Source organism: Bradysia coprophila, unplaced genomic scaffold, assembly GCF_014529535.1.
Source record: "Bradysia coprophila strain Holo2 unplaced genomic scaffold, BU_Bcop_v1 contig_200, whole genome shotgun sequence".
In the NCBI taxonomy this organism is placed as follows: Eukaryota; Metazoa; Arthropoda; class Insecta; order Diptera; family Sciaridae; genus Bradysia; species Bradysia coprophila.
Window position 1 is genome coordinate 25425 of NW_023503464.1, and position 21868 is coordinate 47292.

General features: G+C 40.3%; 9 protein-coding genes across 11 annotated transcripts; 4 read left to right on the forward strand and 5 right to left on the reverse strand.

Moving 5' to 3' along the window:
* Positions 1 to 249: 249 nt before the first annotated feature.
* On the reverse strand, positions 250 to 710 carry LOC119075406 (histone H2B-like). The gene has a single exon (XM_037181849.1). The coding sequence runs from the start codon at positions 686 to 688 to the stop codon at positions 317 to 319; it is 372 nt and encodes a 123-aa protein (XP_037037744.1). The 5' UTR covers positions 689 to 710; the 3' UTR covers positions 250 to 316.
* On the reverse strand, positions 250 to 21811 carry LOC119075405 (histone H2B). The gene is made up of 2 exons (XM_037181848.1): positions 21418 to 21811; positions 250 to 305 (listed from the first exon to the last, which is right to left on the reverse strand). The coding sequence occupies exon 1, from the start codon at positions 21791 to 21793 to the stop codon at positions 21422 to 21424; it is 372 nt and encodes a 123-aa protein (XP_037037743.1). The 5' UTR covers positions 21794 to 21811; the 3' UTR covers positions 250 to 305; positions 21418 to 21421.
* On the forward strand, positions 900 to 17968 carry LOC119075402 (histone H2A). Its single transcript, XM_037181846.1, has 2 exons — positions 900 to 1294; positions 17947 to 17968. The coding sequence occupies exon 1, from the start codon at positions 900 to 902 to the stop codon at positions 1272 to 1274; it is 375 nt and encodes a 124-aa protein (XP_037037741.1). The 3' UTR covers positions 1275 to 1294; positions 17947 to 17968.
* On the forward strand, positions 2681 to 4148 carry LOC119075394 (leucine-rich repeat-containing G-protein coupled receptor 5-like). Its single transcript, XM_037181835.1, has one exon. It carries the CDS (start codon positions 2694 to 2696, stop codon positions 4074 to 4076), a length of 1383 nt encoding a protein of 460 aa, XP_037037730.1. The 5' UTR covers positions 2681 to 2693; the 3' UTR covers positions 4077 to 4148.
* On the reverse strand, positions 9122 to 9959 carry LOC119075397 (histone H1-like). The gene has a single exon (XM_037181838.1). The coding sequence runs from the start codon at positions 9875 to 9877 to the stop codon at positions 9206 to 9208; it is 672 nt and encodes a 223-aa protein (XP_037037733.1). The 5' UTR covers positions 9878 to 9959; the 3' UTR covers positions 9122 to 9205.
* On the reverse strand, positions 16963 to 17361 carry LOC119075403 (histone H2B-like). The gene has a single exon (XM_037181847.1). It carries the CDS (start codon positions 17336 to 17338, stop codon positions 16967 to 16969), a length of 372 nt encoding a protein of 123 aa, XP_037037742.1. The 5' UTR covers positions 17339 to 17361; the 3' UTR covers positions 16963 to 16966.
* Positions 17516 to 17926, forward strand: LOC119075401 (histone H2A). Its single transcript, XM_037181845.1, has one exon. It carries the CDS (start codon positions 17552 to 17554, stop codon positions 17924 to 17926), a length of 375 nt encoding a protein of 124 aa, XP_037037740.1. The 5' UTR covers positions 17516 to 17551.
* On the reverse strand, positions 18484 to 18923 carry LOC119075407 (histone H4). Its single transcript, XM_037181850.1, has one exon. It carries the CDS (start codon positions 18850 to 18852, stop codon positions 18541 to 18543), a length of 312 nt encoding a protein of 103 aa, XP_037037745.1. The 5' UTR covers positions 18853 to 18923; the 3' UTR covers positions 18484 to 18540.
* Positions 20159 to 20951, forward strand: LOC119075398 (histone H1E-like). 3 transcript variants are annotated; one of them, XM_037181842.1, is made up of 2 exons: positions 20159 to 20658; positions 20692 to 20951. In XM_037181842.1, the coding sequence occupies exons 1-2, from the start codon at positions 20276 to 20278 to the stop codon at positions 20894 to 20896; spliced, it is 588 nt and encodes a 195-aa protein (XP_037037737.1). In that variant the 5' UTR covers positions 20159 to 20275; the 3' UTR covers positions 20897 to 20951. The 3 variants fall into 3 exon arrangements, with proteins under 3 accessions (XP_037037737.1, XP_037037735.1, XP_037037736.1); XM_037181841.1 differs by having other exon boundaries at positions 20160 to 20653; positions 20687 to 20951; XM_037181840.1 differs by having other exon boundaries at positions 20159 to 20951.
* Positions 21812 to 21868: the final 57 nt, after the last annotated feature.

The window sequence follows — 21868 nt, forward strand, 5'->3', positions numbered from 1 at the left end:
TCTGTTGAATGTTTTTCACATACATTAAAGTAGATGGAATGATTTCTAGCAGATTTCATAAAGAGACTGTCTAAACCGAATCAAGCCTAAAACACAGCGACCACTCTCAATTAGAACAATATTAAAAATCATGGCCAAAGCCCAATTACAGTTAGATGGAGTAGAGCCACACCCAAAGTTTCGGAGTCGGTTTTTTTTTGTGTTATTTTCGAATTGATTTCAAATGTTTTTCGTAAATGAAATGGTGGCTCTGAAAAGAGCCGTTTGTTTCGATGTCGGAGATTTCAATGTGAAACCATTTTTTTTTAAAACCAATTTACTTAGAGCTGGTGTATTTGGTGACGGCTTTTGTGCCTTCACTGACAGCGTGCTTGGCCAATTCACCAGGCAACAACAGACGAACAGCGGTTTGAATTTCCCGACTGGTGATGGTCGATCGTTTGTTGTAGTGAGCCAAACGGGATGCTTCGGCAGCAATGCGTTCGAAAACATCATTAACGAAACTGTTCATGATACTCATGGCTTTGCTCGAAATACCAGTGTCTGGATGCACTTGCTTCAACACTTTGTAGATGTAGATGGCATAAGATTCCTTACGCTTGCGTTTCTTCTTCTTGTCGCCTTTCGAAATGTTCTTTTGCGCCTTACCGGCCTTCTTGGCAGCTTTTCCGCTTGTCTTTGGTGGCATGTTTACTGAACGATACACTCAATGAAACTATATCAATACCGTCACATTCGTACCGCACTTTTATATTCACTTTTGTTCAACGAGATGGCTCCGCCCATTCATCCATATGGTTAAATAAACGTGCATATAACGGCCGTACGCGTGCATTCAGTATCATTCAGTCGTTCAATTTCGTGCTGTAAACAAGTAAATTAAAAAACCAATTTGAAAAATGTCTGGCCGTGGTAAAGGTGGAAAAGTTAAGGGAAAGGCAAAGTCCCGTTCGAACCGTGCCGGATTACAGTTTCCAGTCGGTCGTATTCACCGATTGTTGCGTAAAGGCAACTATGCCGAACGTGTCGGTGCTGGTGCCCCAGTTTATTTGGCAGCTGTGATGGAATATTTGGCTGCTGAAGTATTGGAATTGGCTGGTAACGCAGCCCGTGACAACAAGAAGACCAGAATCATTCCACGTCACTTACAGTTGGCCATCCGCAACGACGAAGAATTGAACAAGTTGTTGTCGGGTGTAACCATTGCCCAAGGTGGTGTTCTGCCCAACATTCAGGCAGTTTTGTTGCCGAAAAAGACCGAAAAGAAGGCTTAAGTGCCCTGTATACTGGAAACATCTGTATACGAAAAACAATTGAATCATTCGATAGAATAATACGAGAAAAATAGAAGCTTTTCTGTTGGTGCTGCGTTCATTTTCAGCTGCAATTTTAGAACAAAGAAAATATCAGATTTGTTATCGTCGCCTTAAGTCAGACGCTGTACTGTGTGTACTCTTTGTAACGTACACAACTTGTGAATGAAAAAAAATGAATGGGTCCCTTTGTGTTGTTTTTTTTAGCCTTTCCCCTTACACAATAATTTCCCTAACCCAATTTTGCTACTGTTAACGCTCCATTAATCGAAAGGAACACTAATCTCAGTACGTACGCATGCAGAAGTCATTCGACCGTCAATTTCATCGTTTCATGTCATTGCATTTTTCCGCTCAGTATATCAATATAGGGTACACGAGGCCACGAACCAAATGTTGTATTATTATGTTCGAAAGTGAGTATCGAATTGTTTTAGCTAAAAAAATTTATCGAAATTTTGGCGATATCGCTAACCTGGAACGATTTACAAAATAAGTTAGCTACGCCTCGATCGGCAAATTTCACACAAGAAGTACCATTTCCATCATTTGCCCCATTGATAAGTAATGCAAGGTTCTGAAAGAACAGGTTAAGACACTAACGAAGGCGGGTGAAACACAAATTTTTACAATTTAGACAAGTTTTGTTAAACACACGCATTATAGATTGTATGAAAAGAAAACTTGAGGAAAAAAATTATCAAGTTGACATTTTACACAATCTGTAATGACTAATGAGTGTGTTTAACAAAACCCGTCTAAATTGTTAAAATTTGTGTTTCATCGCCTTCGTGATCAAGTCAGAAGTGTCTTAACCTGTTCCTTCAGAACCTTGAAGTAATGTACTAATTCTAAACTCACATATCCAGTCACACTCCAGTCACCTGAATCAAAAAATAATAGTTTTCTCAAAATCCCAAACGACCGGTAGATATCACAAAGGCTTTTTCAAAATAACCAAATGACTGAAAAATTATCAAAATTGATTGATGTTCGTCTTTTTTGATATATTGAAGCGCTTTAATTCATTCAATTGGCACACAATTGAGCTCCAGATCATTCATAGTGTGCAATTTTAGAAGAAAAATTATTCAGAAGAGAATTTAAGAATTCAACGTCGTCATGTATATCAACGCACTTCAGGCAACAGTGATCACAGTCGACACCTGCCATACTATTTTGCATGAAATGTTTTTTTTTTACACTGTTGCACACTGTCAAGTTTCCGTACCCTATTTGGAGTACCATTCATGCTTGAAGTGCGTTGATGATATTCATACAATAACCTAAGGTCAATATAATTGAGCAGATGAGCTGAATGTAAGATTTGGCAAATTAAATTATTTTTTTCAGTTAGTGTCTGAGAACTACCAGTCCAACATGAAACTTTTGATTTTGTTGGCTTTGTCATGGAAATTTTCGTTTTCCATGAATTCATTTGAATTCTGTAATTTCTGTAACCCGGGAGAATTGTACCTGAACTGCGATAGTGACGAATGTGACAGTGAACAGATTCACACCATCAAGGATGAAAGTGTTATCTGTGGAGATGAGGAAGTACTCAGGGAGAACATCACGACCCTCAGTATTAGGCGATGCATTTTTAACGAGTTCAATTTGTTTAAAAACTGCACATTGCTCAAACTGCACTATATTGAAGATATGCATTCGATGCAAAAGGAGACACTCAGTGAAATGAATCAGTTGACAAACATCGAACTCATGTATACAGATCCTGAAGATCTGACATGGCTAGCATCGGCCATTTCTGGTCTAGCAAATTTGCGATCAGTTCATTGTTACGGTTACAATTTAACAAAGATGAGTGCATCATCGTTTCAAGGCGTCCACCACTTAAAGAAATTGCTTATCGCAGAGTATACGAATCCAACATTGTCATCATTGCCTCCTGGTCTGTTTCGCGATTTGAATCAATTGGAAACTTTGATTCTTCATTTGGGTCATTTGTCAAATTTCAGTGCCATTGACTTTACCGGATTGGAAAAATTGACGTCGTTAAACATAAATATGAAGCAAATTTCGTTTATACCTACAAAGATGTATATTCCGAAGAGTCTAAGATATTTGGTGCTACAGGACAATGGTATCCGCGACATTGCATCAACTTCATTCTCACAAATGCCCAATTTAATTCGCCTGGAAATGAGTCTCAATCAAATTGAGCGGCTACCCGCAAACGCCTTCATCGAATTAACTGATTTGAGAGTGTTAAATTTGTGGGATAATTCCATTGATCGCATTGAAAATGGTGCATTTACGAACTTGAAAAATTTGAAAAAATTAGATTTGAGAAACAACAAACTTACTGCTCTGGACGAATACACTTTCAGAGGACTTCGTAATTTGAAATATTTGAGTTTGAGGGGCAACTCAATATCGACCATAAGTGTCAACGCATTTTCGGGTTTACCCAATTTGGTCCAATTAATCTTACGCAAACAAGATGGACTGGAAACTATTGACTTGAATGCATTCCCGCAGTTTGTTGACTTACAGACGAAAACTGTTATTTATACTGCAATAAGCACGGAGCCAGATGATTTTGAAAAGAAGGAAATGGAACGACTTGAAGACCCCAATTATATGGAATTATTCGGAAGTTTTTATATAGGCAAGCCAGATCATCAAGTCGATTTGCACAATTTGACGAAAAGTATGGCAGACCAATCTCTAATTTTGGGCAATTTGGATTTGTCAATTAATCGAATCACTTCCATAAACGTTGAAAAAAGCCTAGTTTAGCTGAAGTTAATTTACAATATTTTGCATGTTTTGTATCATCAGATTTTAACCCAATAAAAACAGTCATTTTGATGGGATTATTTTGAATAGAAGTCAACGAAGACCATGAATGTGGAGTGGTGACGGGATATTTCTACACGGTTAATATTGTCAGGAAGGATATTGTCGTTTTAAGACGATATTATGGTCTAAAAACGTTTTTCATCCAGGACGATAATATCTTTTTAAAATATTGTCTTGACGATCGTCGTCTTCTGGACGATATTATCGTTTAAAAAACGACAATATCGTTTTTTGGACGATATATTTGTTCTAACCAAATTCAGTGCTATTTCGTTTTCTGTACGATAACGTGTTCCTAAACGATAATACCGTCCCAGTTATTTTCCTTTTGAGAATTGTTTGGAAATTTGCATACAAGAGTAGGTATATGTAGTTTGTATAAAAGTTTTCACAAGCAATTTATCTGTCCCATAAAGAAAACCTAGGAGGATGGGGTTAAGGAGCTTTAGCTGCTTCAGATGTATCTCATTTTGAGTGTACCACAGTGTTTGGATCATGAGCAGTGAGTAAGATATATCTACAGTTAATAGCTTAACCTAATGATGCTCTGCATCGCCTCCAATTATTTTCATCTCGATTGTTAATTTCTGCAACAAATCACTTAGGTCACACATTACCAATGTATATGTATGCAATGTGAAAAACTGACTAGGCACTAGGTACTGAAAGAGGCATATTAACTCGGCCAACCGCTATTTTCTAGCGTGTATGTCGCATTGGTAATGTCCTGATCACTTAAGCGTCATAATTTGGGTAATTGTGGTTTTTTGGTGGCTGCAACGATGAACGCACTGAGCTACTCGTATGATACCGTGCCTGCGTATGATGCCTACATTTAGGCGGGATATCAAGTACGCAACTTACCCATCTCAGACAGTATCTCCCGAATGGGGGATTGAAGTTATTTTTAATCGACGTAAAACATTATTCTAAGCATCGAGCGAATTGTATTTACAGTAACCCATTGTTCTATCAGTACGGTCAGGGTGTGATGTACTTCGTATCAAATCAAGTGTGATTTAGTCTAAAAGTGTACGAGCTGATATTCACATGGTCATGACAAAGGTGCACTGATGAGTCGTAAACGACGAAATCAGCTTGTTTTTTGTTTATATGATGGAAATACGTTCTGATTAAGAGTGGAGTGAAATAGTTGAATTCAATTTTCATTTGTTTTGGAGAATGTTGTGTTTTATTTTACGATTATTCTAAACAAAAAATTGTTTAACGATATGTCTCTAAAATGCACTGATCTTATTATACGTTTATCTAAACTTTGAAACGTACAGCCGCCCGTAAGAAAATTACAAAATGGCCCCTTTATTTTTGATTTTACAGATGTTGAGGAAGGACAATTTTTATTGTGAAATATATTGCTTTAAAGAATGGAATTCAAACGGAAGAAAGCCGAATCATCTGCCACTTTTTGACGCAATTTTTTTTTGTTATAATTTTCTTCCTGCAATTTTTCTGGTAAGATTTTTGTTGATGAAACTTTCGCGACTTTCCTCATCAGCTGCCATTTGTGACGCATATCTTTTTGCGTGTCGAATCTGTAAGCGTCACCTACACCGATATCGGTTCTTTTGTAAGTGGATAACAGGACTTGCGTCACACCTCCACTGTAAGTAGTTTTGGGCGATTAATTGTTCCCATAGTCTAAAACAATTTCCGCGTACATATCTCTTATAAGAAACGGAAACAATCGAGTTGAAACTCAGATTTTCAAAATTCTTGTCGAACCGCGATACTTTACCTTACATCATATTATACTCATATACTCACCCCCATATTCAATTTTGTGAATTTCGTTTGCTCTGAAACAATCAACCAAATGAAGCGGGTCACAGTAGGTGTTCACGTCAACTTGTATTATTAATGGAAATGGATTGCACGTTTTCATTACAAATTTGGTAGCCCTGATAAGGGCTGGGTTTTACTGCAATCTTACTGTTATCTATGTAAAATAGATCTGTTCCAAAGTTTCTTTTCGTTTAACGAGGAAATCGACAAACGACATTCGTTTACTCTCATCGTCTTCATCATAGTCCTTGGACTTTCCCAATTCAGACTTTGCTTTTGTAACAGCAGCAGAAAGTTTGCATGAACCAGACGCACCCTTGCCTTTGGTTTTAATCACTTTTCCAGCGGAAACAGCCTTGCTTTTCTTCGCAGCCGGAGATGAGGTAGCTGGGGGAGCAGGTTCGGTCACAGCAGTGTCGGCCATTGTAAATGTTTTGTTTTTAGATTTCGCTTTGAAAGCGTTGAATGTTTACGGTTACACACGATTTGCGTATTTTTATTCGAACAAAGTGATGCTGACAAAACATAAGTTCCTCATGGAAACAACATAATGTCTACTTAGTACGATGCAAAACAAGTCGATACTGAATGTTTTGCAAGCGGTACGCACTCATTTATATACACTTCTTTCCTCCACTTGCATTTTCCGTTTTCCGGCTAAAATCTTCAATTTCCGCACAAATTTCGATTTTTCTCGATTTTCTATTTGCTGTCGACGAAATTAAGGAAAATCAAAAAGAAAATTTTCCGATTCCAGTCGACAAAGTTGGGAAAATGCAAACATTCCGTGCCATACAACGAGCTGTCAAAATGATATAAATAGAGGGGAATGTGTTGCGCTCTCCTCATTCTGTTTCTGATCGTTGACAAGTAAACAACAGCAAAAGAGAGAAAAATGGCTCGTACAAAGCAAACTGCACGTAAATCGACCGGTGGCAAAGCACCTCGTAAACAATTGGCCACCAAGGCTGCACGTAAAAGTGCACCAGCTACTGGTGGAGTTAAGAAGCCACATCGTTATCGCCCTGGTACCGTTGCATTGCGAGAAATCCGTCGCTACCAAAAGAGCACCGAATTGTTGATTCGTAAATTGCCTTTCCAACGGCTCGTTCGTGAGATCGCTCAAGATTTCAAGACCGATTTACGTTTCCAAAGTTCGGCTGTTATGGCTCTACAGGAGGCCAGCGAAGCCTATTTGGTCGGTCTGTTCGAAGACACCAATTTGTGCGCAATCCACGCCAAGCGAGTTACCATCATGCCAAAGGATATCCAATTGGCCAGACGTATTCGTGGTGAACGTGCTTAAGATGTTACATAAGTGACGACATCCCACAATCAAAATCGGTCCTTTTCAGGACCAACAAATTCATAACGAAAAACGATACGTTCATTTTCCGTATAAACAATAATACAAATTACAAACCTTTCGAGTATAGGAGATGAGAATATTGGGCAGATTTTTCAACTGTCAAAAAATACAAATTTCAATCGAACAATACCGTAGGCAGCAACAGTACATTTTTTGTTGAGGCATGTGGGAAGGTTGTATTTCGAAGCAGAGGATATCCCACAGAAAATGTGAAAAATTGGTTTTTGTTCTTTTTTAGTTTTGTTACGTAAATCAACAGAACTTGATTATGATGTTCGATAGGCAGTGATCAGTCCTAAATTAGTTCAGCATGACCAGCTTACATAAAACAAGAGGAGATTTACGCGGCAGGCGCGTTAGCAATAGACTCGCACGTTCCTAAACTACATTTTTCGCAATATTTCCACTCATTTCTTAGTTGAGTGTAATTGCTATTACAATTGCCACAATCGCAGTAGTCCTTATTACATAAATTCAATTACGAAATTTATGGTAAAATTGTGAAATCACATAATAGTCAACTGTCAAATGTCGAACAATGTAGGGTTAGCGGATCATACATTTTAATCAGTCAAGTCGTGACGCTCGTCTAGTTAACATCTCCGCTAAAACATTCTCTCTCAACTATCAACTATTGATAGTTGACTATCAATAGTTGAGGGAGAATGTTTTAGTGGAGATGTTAACTGGACGAGCGGATCACACATTTTAATCAGTCAAGTCGTGACTCTTGTCTAGTTAACATCACCGTTAAAACATTCTCTCTCAACTATCAACTATTGATAGTTGACTATCAATTTGAGGGAGAATGTTTTAGCGGAGATGTTAACTGGACGAGCGTCATGAATTGACTGATTAAAATGTATGATACGCTAGCTACTAGATTGTTCGACATTTCATGGTCAACTATTGAAAGTTAACTATCACACCAATTTCGCAATATTTCGCATGATTTCGCAATATTTCCACACATTGCGTAATTGAATTTATTACAGAAATTTACAGCAATTTACGCAGCCCTCGTCTGGTGAACATCTTCGTTGAAGCATACTGCTGGCCACTTTCAGATGCTAATATTTGAGTTCTCATCGAAAAGGCTCACCCTCTATCACATATCAGACATACGTGAGAATGGTAGTTGGGCAGAGTGAATTCGATTGGGACTAAAAATCTTAATGGAGTGATGTGTGTCGTTGCGCGAGACGCTGTGACCTATAAATTTTTGAGGTCTGATCGAAAAGGCTCACCCTTCATCAATATACCAGACTCAAGTGATAATTGTAGATGGGCAGAGTCAAAAAGATCGGGATCAAAAGTTTGGATAGTTTGAGCGTGTCGCTTCAACCGTCCTTTCATATTTTTCTAAAGTTACGACACACGGACAGACAGACGGACGGACGGACGGTCGGACGGACGGACGGACGGACGGACGGACGGACGGACGGACGGACAGACGGACGGACGGACGGACGGACGGACGGACATGGCTCAATCGTCTTATAATATCATACTGATAATAATTGCCCACTACGATATAGGCCGTTTTCGATCATTTCACTTACTTACACGATGGTGGGCAAAACATAAAGACTCTCACGATTTACTTCGTATCGTGCGAGTCTAATAATAAGATACATGGGAGCCTGTAGTGTACATCAACATGTTCAATTTCGTTAAAAGTAGCTCGAAGAATCAACGAATCAACAAAAAATTCTGATTTTATGGCGACGAGTCGTAGTGTCGCACTACTATAGTAGACGCGTTGTGTATTATTAATGGAAATGGATTGCACGTTTTCGTCAGCAATTTGGTAGCCCTAATAAGGGCTGTGTTTTTCAATGCAATCGGATCATTGCAATTTATAATTGGCGAAAATTCCCGTGTTTTAAGGAATTTACTTCTTTTTTGGTGCAGCTGCCTTCTTTGGTGCTGCTTTCTTGGCTGGAGCTGCCTTCTTGGGTTTTGGTGTTTTTGGCTTTTTAGCGGCAGCTTTCGGTTTCGTTGACTTTTCCTTTGGGGCTTTTGGTGCCTTCACGGAACCAGCCTTCTTTGCTGCTTTAGCTGGTGCTGCGGCTTTCTTCTTCTTTTCAGCACTTTTGGCTGCAGGCTTCTTCTTAGCTGGAGATGCAGCTTTCTTCGCTTTCGGTTTCTTTTCACCGGTCGCTGCCTTAGCTTTCTTGGGCTTGGCAGCAGCTTTCTTCGGTGCCGATTCGGACTTTGATTTTGCAACAGTAGCAGAAAGTTTGAATGAACCAGAAGCACCCTTGCCTTTGGTTTGGATCAATTTGCCACCGGTAACGGCACTCTTCAGGTATTTCTTGATGAAAGGCGATAGTTTCTCGGCATCGATCTTGTAATTGGCTGTGATGTACTTCTTGATTGCCTGCAACGATGAACCACCACGTTCTTTCAGGCTTTTGATAGCAGCATTAACCATATCGGCTGTTGGCGGATGGGTTGGCTTCACTCGTGGTTTCTTCGATGCAGCAGAAGCAGTCTTGCTTTTCTTTGCAGCTGGAGATGAGGTAGCTGGGGGAGCAGCTTCGGTCACAGCAGTGTCGGCCATTGTAAATGTTTTGTTTTTAGATTTCGGTTTGAAAGCGTTGAATGTTTGCGGTACACACGATTTGCGTATTTTTATTCGAAAAATGCGGTGCAAATGTGGTACTGACAAAACATTAGTCCCTCACGGAAACAACATCATGCCTGTATAGCACGATACAAAACTTTGCACAAAGTAGTCCAACCGTACACGATTGTCCAAATTGTTAATTATTTTGGGGAAACCCGAGAGCCGTCCGGGATGTTGTGATGGATTCGTAATGTCGACACTCTAATCTTAATCGTGAGGTCATTCAATCGTCCAAGGTTATTCAATGTCGCATGGAAAACGAGTGCGTCGTGACAGACGTGCAATCGGAACTTCGAAAGTTAATTTTTTAATGAAGTCAAATTAATGATCAATCGGGGTCCAGCGATTGCCCACAATGATTTTAGGCAGCAATGGAGTTACATGCATCGAAAGCAGTAACAAAATCCGTATGCATTTGGCTGTGTGTGGAAAAATTTGATGGTTTTAAGGGGCACTGCAACCTCTACATTCTATGGCGCTGTCCGCACACTCTTTCCAATTTCGATTTATTTCGATTCTTTTAATTTGGGCCCTCTGTGGCAGTTGGACCTTTAGCTAGTCCTCGTTCTTCGTCAGATTCACTTTTTTACCACTTTCGATCCATGGAACAACTATTGATTCCGATGTAGTGGTCGTGAACTGAGTCACTACCCCTACGTAACAAGTGTCGAAATGTCAAATAACATCGCATTCTCTTAGTACGAACTCTCTCGTTATATTCGGTTAACCGACCGTAATATAACTAGAGCGTATGAGTTACGACGAAGATCTTTATTCACTCGACCACCATAGCGTCAGCATCATTTAAACGAGCTCAATAAATTGTAATTAGTAAGTCGAACAGTGGCCTTTCATTTTACGTATTAGATAGGAGTCCGAGACTTCTACATTGGTGACCCCGACGAACACAGAAAGTTAAATTAAATTCATTGAGTGAAATTGATATTGAAAAAGTGAAACAAAAGTAATTTTTTGCTGACGCCGACCGGAGACATTTTCATTTGCAATTTGGCCGTTAACTTCAATAAAACGTGAACTTTGGCTGATCGAACGCTGCGTTCATCATTTGGCCGTTAGTTTTGGCAGAAAGGATTATCCATTCTGATTTAAAGCTAACGTGAGCTAAATCCTGGTTGATCGCGAAATAAAATCATCGTTTGGAGCTATCACGAGAGAAAACAACGTGGTCGAGGTCATTCAGAGCAAAGTGGATGTGACAAGACATAGTATTTGGCTGGCCGTCGATTTTAAGCATTGTGGCGTGTGCTAGCGGAACATTATCACGTCCGTAAAACTGGTCTGCAAGAAGGACGAAATTCATTGGTACAAAAAACTTCTACGGTCAAGGTCGTTGGTAGCAGACCATTGGAAATACCAGGCTTTGTTGGTTGGAAATCTCCACAGGTACAAATCCTGTGGGGATAAAAGGTACGTGACTTAGTCATAAATTCATTGCCACACCGAAATTATATCGTTTGCGTTGAATTGTCGATCGAAAAATCTGGATCTTGGCGCGTAATCTACATTGTTCGAGAAAATACATAATTCCCGTTGGTTTTGGCGCGTCGATTCCTTTGTTCGGTATCCACACTGGTATTCAACAATCAACAGTTACTCAACGTACCCAAGACAATCAACTGATAAAATCATTTCATCAGATTGTTCTCATTTCATTTGCATTATATAACGAAACCCATCAATTTCTAAACTAGCTCAAGGTTAGGCAGCGTTTCGGAATTTAGCTTTTGTTTGATCATCATTTAACGTAGAACATTTTGCTTTCATTTTCGAGATCATTTAATTGATTTTTCTTGGAATTTTAATTTGAGAATATTCCGAAACGACTGAAAGTTTCCAGTCGAGTTTTTCATGTTTGAGTTGATCATTAGTCTTGTTGAACGGACTGGGTGAGTGCGATTTATTTTTTCGATTAATTTTTCGACACTTCGCGGTGTAATTATTAAATATGGTTGACGAAAAGGAGTTACAAGGTGAAAATGGTCCAGAACCACAGCCTGATCAAGGGTTAAAAACTCCAACCGACATTAACGCTCTTATAGTGAAATTGCCAACGTTTTGGGCAAGTAATCCGCGTACTTGGTTTATACAGGCAGAAGCACAATTCTCGTTAGGTAAAATCACATCTGATGTTAGTAAGTACAATTACGTCGTAGCTACGTTGCCTCAAGACATAGCCGAATCGGTATCGGATATTTTAGAGAATCCCCCAGCGAGCGATTTGTATAAGAATTTGAAAGACGAGCTTATTGGTCGTCATTCATTGAGTTTGGAAAGCCGGATAAGGAAGTTAACATCCGATGAAGAGATCGGCGATAAAAAGCCGTCTGAGTTTTTTAGGACCCTTAAGCGTTTAGCAGGCAACTGCGGTACGGTTGGTGATGAGTTGTTGAAAAAGCTGTGGATGGGTAGACTTCCTCAGGCGATCAGTGTAGCTCTTATTCCTCAAAAGGACGATGAGATTGGTAACTTGATGAAATTGGCTGACCAAGTGTGGGAAGCAATAAAAACAGCTAACATCTCTGCTGTGAGTAATCATCCGGCCGGTCCATCTTCAATCTATGATGAGCTAAAAAGCGAAATTAATTCTCTAAAAATGATGATCGAAAAGATTTCGTTTGATAGGTCTCGCAATAGGAACAGAAGTCGTTCTCGAAATTGCTCTAATGAAAGCTCGAACAATCACACTCGTTCAAACAGCAATTATCGCAGAAATCGTTCACGAAGTTCACGGTTCAACCCAAATGGTAGATTCTGCTTTGATCATTTTAAGTTCGGAAAGAGAGCAACGAAGTGTACTAAGCCTTGCGCATTCGTGGATAAATCCCAAGACACGAGTGTTTCAAGAGACCGAGCGAGTAACCCAAACTAAAGAGTCCTGCTGTAGACGCGGCTACCAGTGGGATGTTGTTTAAATCTTGCCGCCTTTTTGTTAGGGATAATAAGAATAAATTGCTGTTTTTAATTGATACCGGAGCTGACGTAAGTGTCATTCCGAAAAGTTTTGTTAAGTTTTTCAAATTAAACAAAGATTTTCAGCTAACGGCTGCGAACGGTTCGGTGATTAATACGTACGGAAGCAAAGTAGTTGAAGTTGAGTTAGGTTTAAGGAGGAATTATCCTCACGAGTTTATCCTAGCTGATGTGAACAAACCGATAATAGGAGCAGATTTTCTAGCTAAGCACGGTCTTCTACCGGACTTGAGGAACAAGAAATTGGTCGATCCAGCAACCTCTTTGGTAATAAACGCGATGAGGGCTGATAATTGCTATGAGCCAACTCCTAGGTTGTATTCAATTGCCACAGAATTCGGCGAAATTCTCAAGAAGTATCCGTCATTAGTTGCTCCGCCTAATTTCAATCTGCCAGTCAAGCACAATGTTGTCCACCATATACACACGAAAGGTCCGTTGCCGTATTCCAAGGCACGCAGGCTAAGCCCCGATAAGTTTAAAGTGGCTCAAGTCGAATTCAACTATATGAATGAAGTTGGAATTTGTCGACCTTCGTCGTCACAAGCAGCTTCGGCATTAACTATGCCGCCTAAACCTCGAAGTCCGGACTTCCGTCCATGTGGTGACTATCGAAGGTTAAATGCTATAACGATTCCGGACAGGTATCCTCTGCCACACATTCAAGATTTCAATGCTAAAGTGGCAGGGAGTAAGATTTTTTCCAAAATTGATTTAGTGAGATCTTTTCACAATATTCCAGTGGCACCAGAGGATGTGCATAAGACTGCCATAATCACTCCTTTCGGATTGTTTGAATTCCCTAGGATGCCATTTGGACTGCGTAACGCAGCCCAGACTTTCCAGAGATTTATGAATGAAGTTTGCAAAGGACTAGACTTTGTGTTCGTTTATATTGACGACATTTTGATTTTCAGTAAATCGCCCGAAGAGCATAAAGCTCATTTGGACACACTTTTCGAACGTTTGGCCGAATACGGCTTGTGTATTAAGCCTTCCAAATGTGTACTTGGTGTGAAAGCACTCGAATTTCTTGGTCATTATGTTGACGAAAATGGCATTTTGCCTTCGGCAGAAAGAGTGGAAGCGATTACTAGTTTCCCGGCGCCCGATTCTCTTAAGAAAGCCCAACGTTTCGTTGGAATGATTAATTATTACTTCAGATTTGTGCCAAAATTGGCTGAAATTTTGATTCCACTGCATTCTCATATAGCAGAAATGGAAGGAATGAAGAAAAAGAATCGGAATCGGAAATTAGAGTTCCATTGGCCTGATAGTTGTAATGACGCGTTTAATCAAGCCAAAGAAGCTTTAGCCAATGCGACGATGCTAGTGCACCCGAAGAAGAAAGGGTTAATTATCAGTTTGTTCACAGACGCTTCGGGTAAAGCTGTAGGGTCAGTCTTGCAGCAGTATCACAAAGGTATCTGGCAACCGTTAGGTTTTTTCTCAAAAAAGCTTAGTTCGGCGGAAGTGAAATATAGTACTCTAGACCGTGAGCTTTTGGCGATATATTTATCGGTTAAGCACTTCCGCTATTTTTTAGAAGGGAGAGAGTTTATCGTTTACACCGATCATAAGCCACTGACCACGGCTATGACATCGACGGCTGAACGCAGTCCGCGACAGTGTCGCCATTTAGAATTCATTTCTCAGTTCACAACGAATATTCAACACGTCAAAGGAAAGAACAATGTTGTCGCTGATTTTTTGTCACGGATCGATGAACCGGAAGTAGCTTCGTTGAAAACCAGTTTAGAATTGAAAGCACTAATCGAGCTTCAGAAAGGCGACGACGAGATCCAAGAGTTATTAGAAAAGCAAGACGATAAGTCTAAATATTGCTTAAAAGAAGTTGATTTGCCACTTTCCCTAGGCAAGTTATGGTGCGACGTTAGCACGGGCCAAAATCGTCCGTTTGTACCAGAACCGCTTAGGAGAGCTATCTTTGATCAGTTTCATTCACTATCGCACCCTGGAATTCGGGGAACGCGAAAATTAGTTACATCACGGTATTTTTGGCCATGTGTCAACAAGGACGTAAACCACTGGACCAGGTCGTGTATTCCTTGCCAGCGGGCTAAAGTCGTGAGACATGTGAAATCGCCGCTAGGAAAATTCAAGGCTCCTTCTAGTAGGTTTGAGCACATTCATATTGACCTTGTTGGTCCGCTACCCTGTTCTAACGGTTTCACGAGCGTTCTGACTGTCGTAGACAGGTTTACTCGCTGGCCAGAAGCTTATCCTATACATGATCAGACTGCCGAAACGACAGCTAGGTGCCTAGTTAGCCAGTATATTTCGCGGTTTGGCGTGCCATTAGAAATCACGACTGACAGAGGAAAGCAGTTCGAGTCGCAGTTGTTTGCCGAATTGTGTAAGTTGTTAGGCTCAGACAGGATCCGTACAACATCGTATCATCCGCAAGCCAATGGCATGGTAGAGCGTTTTCATAGAAATTTTAAAGATTCGATAATCGCTAGATGTAATACTGTTCATTGGACCGACGAGTTGCCTCTAGTCTTGCTGGGAATAAGAGCTACAGTGAAAGAAGGCTTAGGATGCTCACCAGCTGAGTTAGTATATGGGCAAACTTTGAAGATTCCGGGAGAATTTTTCGTCGATACACCGCTGACCGATCCGCTCGATCATTCTAATTTTGTTGATAGGTTGCGAAAACATATGCGTGCTGTAAAGCCAGTTGAGCCTGCGGTTTCCCGACAAGCTCAAGAGAGCGTTCCCAAGGCGTTAAGTACGTGCAGTCACGTTTTCGTTAGAATTGACAGGGTAAAGCCTAGTCTGCATCCCCGTTACGACGGACCATTTAAAGTTATTAAACGTTTGAGGAAGGGTTTGAGTGCTGATAGCTATAAACTAAGTACACGTTCAGACGGGATGTCCTTTCGTAGTTTGTAATTTTTTTTTGTTTTTCTTGTTTTTTTTTTGTTGAAAAGGGGAATAATGTAGTGGTCGTGAACTGAGTCACTACCCCTACGTAACAAGTGTCGAAATGTCAAATAACATCGCATTCTCTTAGTACGAACTCTCTCGTTATATTCGGTTAACCGACCGTAATATAACTAGAGCGTATGAGTTACGACGAAGATCTTTATTCACTCGACCACCATAGCGTCAGCATCATTTAAACGAGCTCAATAAATTGTAATTAGTAAGTCGAACAGTGGCCTTTCATTTTACGTATTAGATAGGAGTCCGAGACTTCTACACCGACATACAAAAGCACAAGCACACCAGACATTCACGAGCCAACATTTACGTGAGGTTTTGTTCGATGTTTATTAGAGCTAACCTTTTCATCATCTAGACCTGTGAGTCTGGGAAATGTTTTTTTTTTCCTGACTGGAATAATCAGTGAAATGACCACAAACAGTAATGGTATGGCATGAAATCCACGCCACTAACACATTGAATGCGAGTTACAACGCGTTCGAATTTCTTCTGCAGACATCATTGTTTACTAACCCATTGACTGATTGACGCAAACAACAGACCGTTATTTTAACTCGGTTGGTGATGGACAAAAAATTTTATGTTCCAGAAAAGACAGTCAACGTTCGCCTTTAGGATCTTCGTTTTAAATGTGGAAAAAAGACGGTTTTCTTGACTGCTCCATATATGTCAACATCTGTACAGAAATAGCGACTGAAAGTGGACGGACCACACACAGCTCAAATTTATTTCTATTAACGAATTGTGGATGGGCGACATTGCATTTTGTTTGTTTGTCTTATACTTAATGATTGCTAGCAGATTTGATAAGAGAGACTGTCTAAATCTAATCAAGCCTAAAACTCAGCGACCACTCTCAATTATGTAGAACAATATTAAAAATCATGGCCAAAGCCCAATTACAGTTAGTAGAGCCACACCCAAAGTTTCGGAGTCGGTTTTTTTTGTATTATTTTCGAATTGATTTCAAATGTTTTTCGTAAATGAAATGGTGGCTCTGAAAAGAGCCGTTTGTTTTGATGTCGGAGATTTCAATGTGAAACCATTTTTTTTAAAACCAATTTACTTGGAGCTGGTGTATTTGGTGACGGCTTTTGTGCCTTCACTGACAGCGTGCTTGGCCAATTCACCAGGCAACAACAGACGAACAGCGGTTTGAATTTCCCGACTGGTGATGGTCGATCGTTTGTTGTAGTGAGCCAAACGGGATGCTTCGGCAGCAATGCGTTCGAAAATATCATTAACGAAACTGTTCATGATACTCATGGCTTTGCTCGAAATACCAGTGTCTGGATGCACTTGCTTCAACACTTTGTAGATGTAGATGGCATAAGATTCCTTACGCTTGCGTTTCTTCTTCTTGTCGCCTTTCGAAATGTTCTTTTGTGCCTTGCCGGCCTTCTTTGCAGCTTTTCCGCTTGTCTTTGGTGGCATGTTTACTGAACGATACACTCAATGAAACTATATCAATACCGTCACATTCGTACCGCACTTTTATATTCACTTTTGTTCAACGAGATGGCTCCGCCCATTCATCCATATGATTGAACGAACGTTCATATAAAGACAGTAGACGTGTACGTTCGGTATCATTCAGTCGTTCAGTTTCGTGCTGTAAACAAGTAAATTAAAAAACCAATTTCAAAAATGTCTGGCCGTGGTAAAGGTGGAAAAGTTAAGGGAAAGGCAAAGTCTCGTTCGAACCGTGCCGGATTACAGTTTCCAGTCGGTCGTATTCACCGATTGTTACGTAAAGGCAACTATGCCGAACGTGTCGGTGCTGGTGCTCCAGTTTATTTGGCAGCTGTGATGGAATATTTGGCTGCTGAAGTATTGGAATTGGCTGGTAACGCAGCCCGTGACAACAAGAAGACCAGAATCATTCCACGTCACTTACAGTTGGCCATCCGCAACGACGAAGAATTGAACAAGTTGTTGTCGGGCGTAACCATTGCCCAAGGTGGTGTTCTGCCCAACATTCAGGCAGTTTTGTTGCCCAAAAAGACCGAAAAGAAGGCTTAATTGTCCTGTATACTGGAAACATCTCGAGTATACCCGAAAAAAACGCCCTTTTAAGGGCGACCAAAAATTTAACGAAAAACAATTGAATCATTCGATAGAATAATACGAGAAAAATAGAAGCTTTTCTGTTGGTGCTGCGTTCATTTTCAGCTGCAATTTTAAAGAACAAAGCGTTTTATGATGCGCAACTCGCATGGCTTTAATCAGAAAATATCAAATTTGTTATCGTCGCCTTAAGTCAGACGCTATACTCTTTGTAACGTACACAACTTGTGAATGAAGAAAAATGAATGGGTCGCTTTGTGTTGTTTTTTTTTAGCCTTTTCCCTTACACAATAATTTCCCTAGCCCAATTTTGCTACTGTTGTTAACGCTCCATTAATTATAATCGAAAACAGAACTAATCTCAAGACGTACACATGCGTCACACATTCAGAAGTTTCATTCGAAATTCAATTTCATCATTTCATGTCATTAACATTATTCCTCTCAGCATATAGGGTTTTGTATTATTATGTTCGAAAGTGAGTATCGAATCGTTTTTATTTATGATTTTGGCGGCCCTGAAAAGGGCCATTTTAATAAGCGCGATGCTCTTGTTAACGCAGAATGATTTAACCTCCGAAACCGTACAATGTACGTCCCTGTCGTTTCAAGGCATAAACGACATCCATGGCTGTTACGGTCTTACGTTTAGCATGTTCCGTGTAGGTGACTGCATCTCGGATAACATTTTCCAAGAAAACTTTCAGAACACCACGGGTTTCTTCATAGATCAAACCGGAAATACGTTTGACACCACCACGACGGGCCAATCGACGAATGGCTGGCTTCGTAATACCTTGGATGTTATCACGCAAAACTTTGCGATGACGCTTGGCGCCTCCTTTTCCCAAACCTTTACCACCTTTACCGCGTCCAGTCATTTTTCAATTTTATTTTTTTATTCGAACTGTGCAACACAACGACCAAGTCGATACTGAATGTTTTGCAAGCGGTACGCACTCATTTATATACACTTCTCCCCTCCACTTGCATTTTCCGTTTTCCGGCTAAAATCTTCAATTTCCGCACAAATTTCGATTTTTCTCGATTTTCTATTTGCTGTCGACGAAATTAAGGAAAATCAAAAAGAAAATTTTCCGATTCCAGTCGACAAAGTTGGGAAAATGCAAACATTCCGTGCCATACAACGAGCTGTCAAAATGATATAAATAGAGGGGAATGTGTTGCGCTCTCCTCATTCTGTTTCTGATCGTTGACAAGCAAACAACAGCAAAAGAGAGAAAAATGGCTCGTACAAAGCAAACTGCACGTAAATCGACCGGTGGCAAAGCACCTCGTAAACAATTGGCCACCAAGGCTGCACGTAAAAGTGCACCAGCTACTGGTGGAGTTAAGAAGCCACATCGTTATCGCCCTGGTACCGTTGCATTGCGAGAAATCCGTCGCTACCAAAAGAGCACCGAATTGTTGATTCGTAAATTGCCTTTCCAACGGCTCGTTCGTGAGATCGCTCAAGATTTCAAGACCGATTTACGTTTCCAAAGTTCGGCTGTTATGGCTCTACAGGAGGCCAGCGAAGCCTATTTGGTCGGTCTGTTCGAAGACACCAATTTGTGCGCAATCCACGCCAAGCGAGTTACCATCATGCCAAAGGATATCCAATTGGCCAGACGTATTCGTGGTGAACGTGCTTAAGATGTTACATAAGTGACGACATCCCACAATCAAAATCGGTCCTTTTCAGGACCAACAAATTCATAACGAAAAACGATACGTTCATTTTCCGTATAAACAATAATACAAATTACAAACCTTTCGAGTATAGGAGATGAGAATATTGGGCAGATTTTTCAACTGTCAAAAAACACAAATTGTAATCTGAGATGATCTTCTCACCGGCTCACCGGTTTAGCAAATAGTTTTTTTTTTAGAAATTTGGAAATGAACAGAACATTCTGTCATTTTAGCGACCCTTTGTCGTTGTCTCGGACATGTTCGATGAATTGTTTATGCAGTGAATAAACAAAATTTGTTGGATCATCTTCGTTCTGCCGTTCTTACGTCTTAAAATTATCTAAATGTCTGCTAACGACATGAAAGACAACAAATGTTGTCTGAGCTCCGGTTTTTTGCTTCAGCAAATGTATACGTTAGAACGATAAGACAATGTTGTTTCCGTGAGGGACTAATAGTTTGTCGGTACCTCTACATGCGGTTCCATGGCAATATTGTTTCCGTGAGGGACTAACAATTTTTCAGTATCACTTGCAAGTGGCATTGAACTGATAAGTGAAAGGCAAGTGTATTAGTTCTAGAAACTTTGTGATAACAGTAAAAAGAAATATGGCCGACCTTGTCGTACCAACAGTGCCGTCCTTAAAAAAAGTCGCGCCGAAAACTGCATCGAAACACCCTCCAACAGCGGAAATGGTTAACGTTGCGATCGAAACCTTAAATGACCGTGGTGGCTCATCACTGTATGCCATTAAGAAGTATATTTCAGCGGCTTACACGCTTGACATCGAGAAATTATCGACATTAATTAAAAAGTACCTGAAAAGTGCCGTTGCTAGCGGTGATATAAAGCAAACGAAAGGAAAAGGAGCGAGTGGCTCGTTTAAATTAGGTGCTACCGCATCCGAACGAAAGAAAGCTGCTGCTAAAAAATCGAAACACGTGACCGGTGAGGAGAAAGCCAAAGCAAAGAAAGCTTCTGCTGAAAAGAAGAAAGCAACGGCTGAATCTAAGGAAAAGAAGAAACCAGCGGCCGAATCTAGTGAAAAGAAGAAAGCTTCAGCTCCTGCAAAGGCAGCTACTCCAAAGAAGGCTGCTAAATCGCCGAAACAAAAGTCGACGAAACCAACGGCAGCCGCTACAAAGGCAAAGGCTCCTAAGCCGAAAAAGGCTGCTTCGACCGCAAAGATGGTCACACCGAAGAAAGTGGCTAAACCCAAAAAGAAATAAATTTCATCAATTGATTTAACGTCCCCCCTGTAATAATTTGATCAGTCCTTATAAGGGCTACCGAACACATAAAGGAAAACAATTGAATTCAGTTCGCATAATAATACAGCAAACCGTTAGACCTTTTGTTTGAACAGACAATTGGTTGAATAGTCCATGTGCAGAGCTACACATGAACTGAAATTTCCATAGAATTTCAAACAATCATGTTGAAAACTCTCAATTGTAAGTTTATTGGTACGAGTTGATAGCCTTTGTCTATGCATTGTGTAACTGTTAACAATGGGTGCGAAAGAAGTAATGTGAATTTGTTGTCGCCATACTCATATCGTTCTGGTGGTTCTGAGAAATGTACGAAATAACGTTATTGTGGTATGCGGTATCATTTCGACAACTTAAATCCACCACTCAGTTTTGCAGAGTGTGAGTGTTTGTATTATTTACTAAAGACAGAATCGTTTTCTTTTATCGAAATGGTTGGTCCTGAAAAGGACCGATTTTAATAATTTTTTTCCACTTCACAATTTACTTGGAGCTGGTATATTTGGTGACGGCTTTTGTGCCTTCACTGACAGCGTGCTTGGCCAATTCACCAGGCAACAACAGACGAACAGCGGTTTGAATTTCCCGACTGGTGATGGTCGATCGTTTGTTGTAGTGAGCCAAACGGGATGCTTCGGCAGCAATGCGTTCGAAAATATCATTAACGAAACTGTTCATGATACTCATGGCTTTGCTCGAAATACCAGTGTCTGGATGCACTTGCTTCAACACTTTGTAGATGTAGATGGCATAAGACTCCTTACGCTTGCGCTTCTTCTTCTTGTCGCCTTTCGTAATGTTCTTTTGCGCCTTACCGGCCTTCTTTGCAGCTTTTCCGCTTGTCTTTGGTGGCATGTTTACTCAACGAAACACTCAATGAAACTATCAATACCGTCGCATTCGTACCGCTCTTTTATATTCATGTTTTTT

Coding starts and splice junctions, on each gene's coding strand:
- LOC119075407 (XM_037181850.1), bottom strand. CDS start 18,852: ATGACTGGACGCGGTAAAGGTGGTAAAGGTTTGGGAAAAGGAGGCGCC.
- LOC119075397 (XM_037181838.1), bottom strand. CDS start 9,877: ATGGCCGACACTGCTGTGACCGAAGCTGCTCCCCCAGCTACCTCATCT.
- LOC119075405 (XM_037181848.1), bottom strand. CDS start 21,793: ATGCCACCAAAGACAAGCGGAAAAGCTGCAAAGAAGGCCGGTAAGGCG.
- LOC119075401 (XM_037181845.1), top strand. CDS start 17,552: ATGTCTGGCCGTGGTAAAGGTGGAAAAGTTAAGGGAAAGGCAAAGTCT.
- LOC119075403 (XM_037181847.1), bottom strand. CDS start 17,338: ATGCCACCAAAGACAAGCGGAAAAGCTGCAAAGAAGGCCGGCAAGGCA.
- LOC119075406 (XM_037181849.1), bottom strand. CDS start 688: ATGCCACCAAAGACAAGCGGAAAAGCTGCCAAGAAGGCCGGTAAGGCG.
- LOC119075394 (XM_037181835.1), top strand. CDS start 2,694: ATGAAACTTTTGATTTTGTTGGCTTTGTCATGGAAATTTTCGTTTTCC.
- LOC119075398 (XM_037181840.1), top strand. CDS start 20,276: ATGGCCGACCTTGTCGTACCAACAGTGCCGTCCTTAAAAAAAGTCGCG.
- LOC119075402 (XM_037181846.1), top strand. CDS start 900: ATGTCTGGCCGTGGTAAAGGTGGAAAAGTTAAGGGAAAGGCAAAGTCC.